At 36.6% G+C, this 4215-nt stretch overlaps 1 protein-coding gene across 2 annotated transcripts in view; it reads right to left on the bottom strand.

The window, feature by feature from the left end:
- The window catches only part of adam10a (ADAM metallopeptidase domain 10a), a 96894-nt gene extending 94058 nt beyond the window's left edge, over nt 1-2836 (bottom strand). For both annotated transcript variants that reach the window (XM_067441958.1, XM_067441966.1), the window contains exon 1: nt 2646-2836. In XM_067441958.1, coding sequence (XP_067298059.1) covers nt 2646-2712 — 67 coding nt within the window. In that variant the 5' untranslated portion in view covers nt 2713-2836. The remainder of the gene's footprint in view (nt 1-2645) is intronic.
- Nucleotides 2837-4215: the final 1379 nt, after the last annotated feature.

Genomic DNA, 4215 nt, shown 5'->3' with positions numbered 1-4215 from the left:
TCATGTAACCTTTCTTGCAGTGCATCTGTCACAAGAACATCAAGATTTTGCAGTTCATATTTTCATATTGGTGGTATAAATGTGAAGATTTTTCCACATGATTAGCCACAGAGTTCTGGGGAACAAAAAAGCTCTAGGTAACCTATATAAAAAATAGATTTTAAACATTTTTCACTGCAATAGATATTGCTTTTAACACTTTGATCACTTCCAACAAAAACATCATCAGACAAGTTATTTACCATAAGCGAATTTTCACTGGTGAATGTTGAAAGACCCTGGGCACAACATACAGGAAGGCATCTTTGTGGGAGGATCAATATAGCGAGTTGAAGAAGCTAACCACATGAAAAATACCAAAATCACGCAACATATTTTGATGCATGGGCGAGTATTAAAGTTGCTCAACAACAAGCTATTTCATCACTGGATGGTGTAATATCAATCAGCTTCCCTCAGTACACACGAAAACCTTTAGTCTTAAACAGATGACACTAGACCCCAACCATATTTGTTACCTTCAGTCTTAATTCACTTTATGTAAGACAACTCAAAATGCTGATGGAATCAGCTCACTAACGTTGTTGAAGGCAACACAACAACATGTTTGAGTTGATATTTGAGCCAAAAGGGATGTCAGTATAGTGCTTTGTACAATTGTTTTCACAGCTGGTTAACAAAAGCAACAAAGAACAACATAAAATGGATACTAAACATTTAAAGGTAGGGTAGGCAAAGTCAGAGAGGCTAGCAATAGCAAGCTAACTTTGAGGCTAACCCTGGTTTCAGCCTCTCTCATGGAACGCTCAGGATGTGTCGCCCTGAAGACTTGGAAGCAAACGCCCACTGCTATAATTGGATAAACTTTGCATATTATAATGAGCATCCCAGTGAGTACACGTTAGGAATTGTTTTGAAAGCCTACATATACATTATATATATAAGTGTGTGTGTGTGTGTGTGTGTGTGTGTGTGTGTGTGTGTGTGTGTGTGTGTGTGTGTGTGTGTGTGTGTGATTTTTCATCTGAGATGTAAGATAATGCATATCTGACAACAACAGACACCATTGTGATAGGCAATTAGTAACAAAATATAGGGTAAATGGCAGCACTGTATGTCTTTAGCCCAGGTCAACAAAAACAATTTGAACACCAAATACATTAAAAAAGATAAAATCCCATAGGAAACAGATACAATTAACTGTTCTGTCATTTCCTGTCTGACAGCAGGCACAGTAGGGCACTGTATGTTTCAGCAAAAATCTAATGGGGGTTTTACAACAGATTTCCATTGCAGGTAAACAATGTTAATTATAGTTACTTACTAGTATAGATTAATCCAACCCAAACTCTAATTGTGAACTCGAAGGATTAGTTCACGCAAAAATTAAAATTATTCCTTTTATTCCAAAAGCCATTCTAGGTGTATATGACTTTCTTCTTTCAGCCAAACACAGAGTTACATTAAAAAATATCCTGGCTCTTCCGATCTTTATAAAGGGAATATTATATAGCCCCAAAAAGTGCATCCATTCATCATAAAAAGTAATTCATATGACTGCAGAGTACAGAAGCGATGCATTTTTGTAAGAAAAATATCCATACTTATTTTGGTTTCGGTAAAGGCTGTACGCCAGTCTAATTCCAGCGGAAGAGTGACCTCTGTTAAAGTGACTCCCATGAGCGCAGAATTGTGACTTATGTTGATCTATACTAAAAGTAGCGTGAACTCATGACTGTTCAGAATACTGCCACATTGCAAAACATCTAACTTTTTAGTACCACATATGGAAGTGACACAAATTGGAATTGAAAAGATTAGATTCCATGTGGTTTGTGCTGTTCACACCATCATGACAAAAACAGATCCGAGTTGGATTTGAGCTACATTTCCCTGCAGTCTGAAAGTAGCCATAATATACAACTAAGATGGTTTGAGGGTGAGTAAAGTATAGGGCAGTTTTCATTTTTGGGTGAACCCTTAAATACACTGTAGAACATAACTGTTAAAGGTTGTCAAAGGTTGATTTAAAACAAAAACTTTTTGATATATTTTGTTCAATAAATTTGTCACACAAATTGTAACACACAAATGAACTAGACATGTACCAGCACTGAGGTGACCTCGTCTCTTGAGAGGAAATGATTACAGGAAAGGTGTGTAAAGTCTTTCATTTCGCACTCATCGGTTTTTTTCTGACATCAACATTGCGCACTCGACAACGCGCTTCTGAAATAACAAACCAAGAAGGCAAAAATAACAGAAACGAATACATTGAACGAATTCATTATCTGCCTCCACTCCTGATTACTCTAATGTGAATACACTCAAATTAGTTAACGTTAGCTAGCTGAGTTTCCTTTTGACAGCTAGCTAGGACATTTATTGTCATTCTTCTGAAATAGCCCACTCAAAGTCTTTATGAAAACTCCTCACTACACTGTCTATTATTAAATGCTATTATGTGAATAAACCTGAAATTCCACGTGTTTAACAGGAAAAGTTGCCTATTTTTAGTGTTTAGTTTTACTTCCGCACTCACGCTCAGTCTCTCTGTGCTCACCCCTCCCATACTAGCTCACTTCAGCTAAAGCACAATCCGATTAACCGTCACTTTTTCCAGGACTAAAGAAAAACCCACTTACCTTTGGTGTCGCTTAAGCAGTATAACAACATCAAGAGTTTGAACAAAACCATATCGAGTATTTTCATCGCTCGCACATTGACACCGAGGCTGGTTTGATTGTTAGTTTTGCGGGTCTTAAAGGCGCAGTCGCCCTCGGTGAGTGTTTGTGTATGTGTGTGTGACGGCTCCTGCTGCTGTGCGGCCTCAGCTTCGCGCTTGTCTCCAACGGCCTGACGTCAGGCGCAGGCAGAGCGTAAAGCCACGCCCACAATGCCAGAAATACATGAAAGGATGTCTGCATGAACGCTTTTGTAAAGAGACCTTGTAGAACTTAGTATGCAATAGTTGAAAAAAATATTGATGGAGAACTGTTTAGCATAAAGATCTCAATAAATCACTGAAATGACTGAATATGACAGCTTTTTAAACCTATAATTAACATCATGTGGTTCATTGAGATCCTTATGCTAAATAGTTACGTATAATGTTGGTAGATAGTTTGTATGTCAATACATAATTTGAAACGAGTGCCCATGTTCGTTTATATATGGATCCTGTCACAGAGTTTATTTCTTTACTTTTCACTGAATTTGAAAACCAAGAAACAATTTTATATTTTTCCCTTATTTTACTCAGCCACAGTTAAGATAAGCATCTCGATCTGAATGCAGACATTAAACGTTTTACACATTTTTGGAATATAAATAGGCTACTTCATTTGCATGTCCTTTTTATTTTTATCCAGGACGTAACTAAATTGATGTTTTGTCAGATTTAATTCGCTTTTGGGGACAAATTTGTCCATAAATAATAATTACATCGGTGTACACGTTATGGGGGCGAATAATTAGCATTTGGAAACAATATCTAGGTCAACGTTGCCATCGTGCGGTAGATAGAAACATTACTAGATGGGGTTAATGATGTGGAATAGACTGCGTGATGTTACATCAATTTCCATGAAAAACAACGTACAATCTTTCACACGTGACCACGATATAGGCTATGTAATGAGGGAGATTCTAAATCCAGGAAAGATTACAATAATCCATCACGTGCGGATTAACGTAGACATTTTTGTTATGGGCATCATGTTTTAAAATCATAGCCTACAAAATACTGATAAACACAAAGAAAAAACAAAACAAGCAAACTAAATAAAAACAAATAGAACAAAAGATGGCCGAAGTATTAAGAAATGTACAGAAAGGGCTGCCCAGTGCCCATGTAAATTTGACTCGAAACACATTCCTTTACGGGTTTTTTTGTTGTTGTTTTGTTTGTTTGTTTGTTTTTCAGTTAAAAAAAGCATACACTAACTTATAACCAATATAATACTTATCATTGTGTTATTGGGTAAATGTTTAAGTGCATTCAGAAGTCGTATGTTAAAACGTTATGACAGCTATCAGTCATTCTTCATTAACATCTCCTTTTGTGCTCTGCGAAAGAAAAAAAATATACAGTTTTGGAACAACTTGACGTTGAGTAAACGACACAGGGTGAACTATACCTTTAAGTTGCTAGTAAAACTAAATACAGTTAGCGTTTTTTTTTACTGTAGTCGGGCTCGGTAAATAAGTGTCTAT

Source organism: Pseudorasbora parva, chromosome 1 (assembly GCF_024679245.1).
Source record: "Pseudorasbora parva isolate DD20220531a chromosome 1, ASM2467924v1, whole genome shotgun sequence".
Classification (NCBI taxonomy): domain Eukaryota; kingdom Metazoa; phylum Chordata; class Actinopteri; order Cypriniformes; family Gobionidae; genus Pseudorasbora; species Pseudorasbora parva.
The sequence above is the reverse complement of the archived record's forward strand: the minus strand, read 5'-3'. Positions and strand labels throughout refer to the sequence as shown.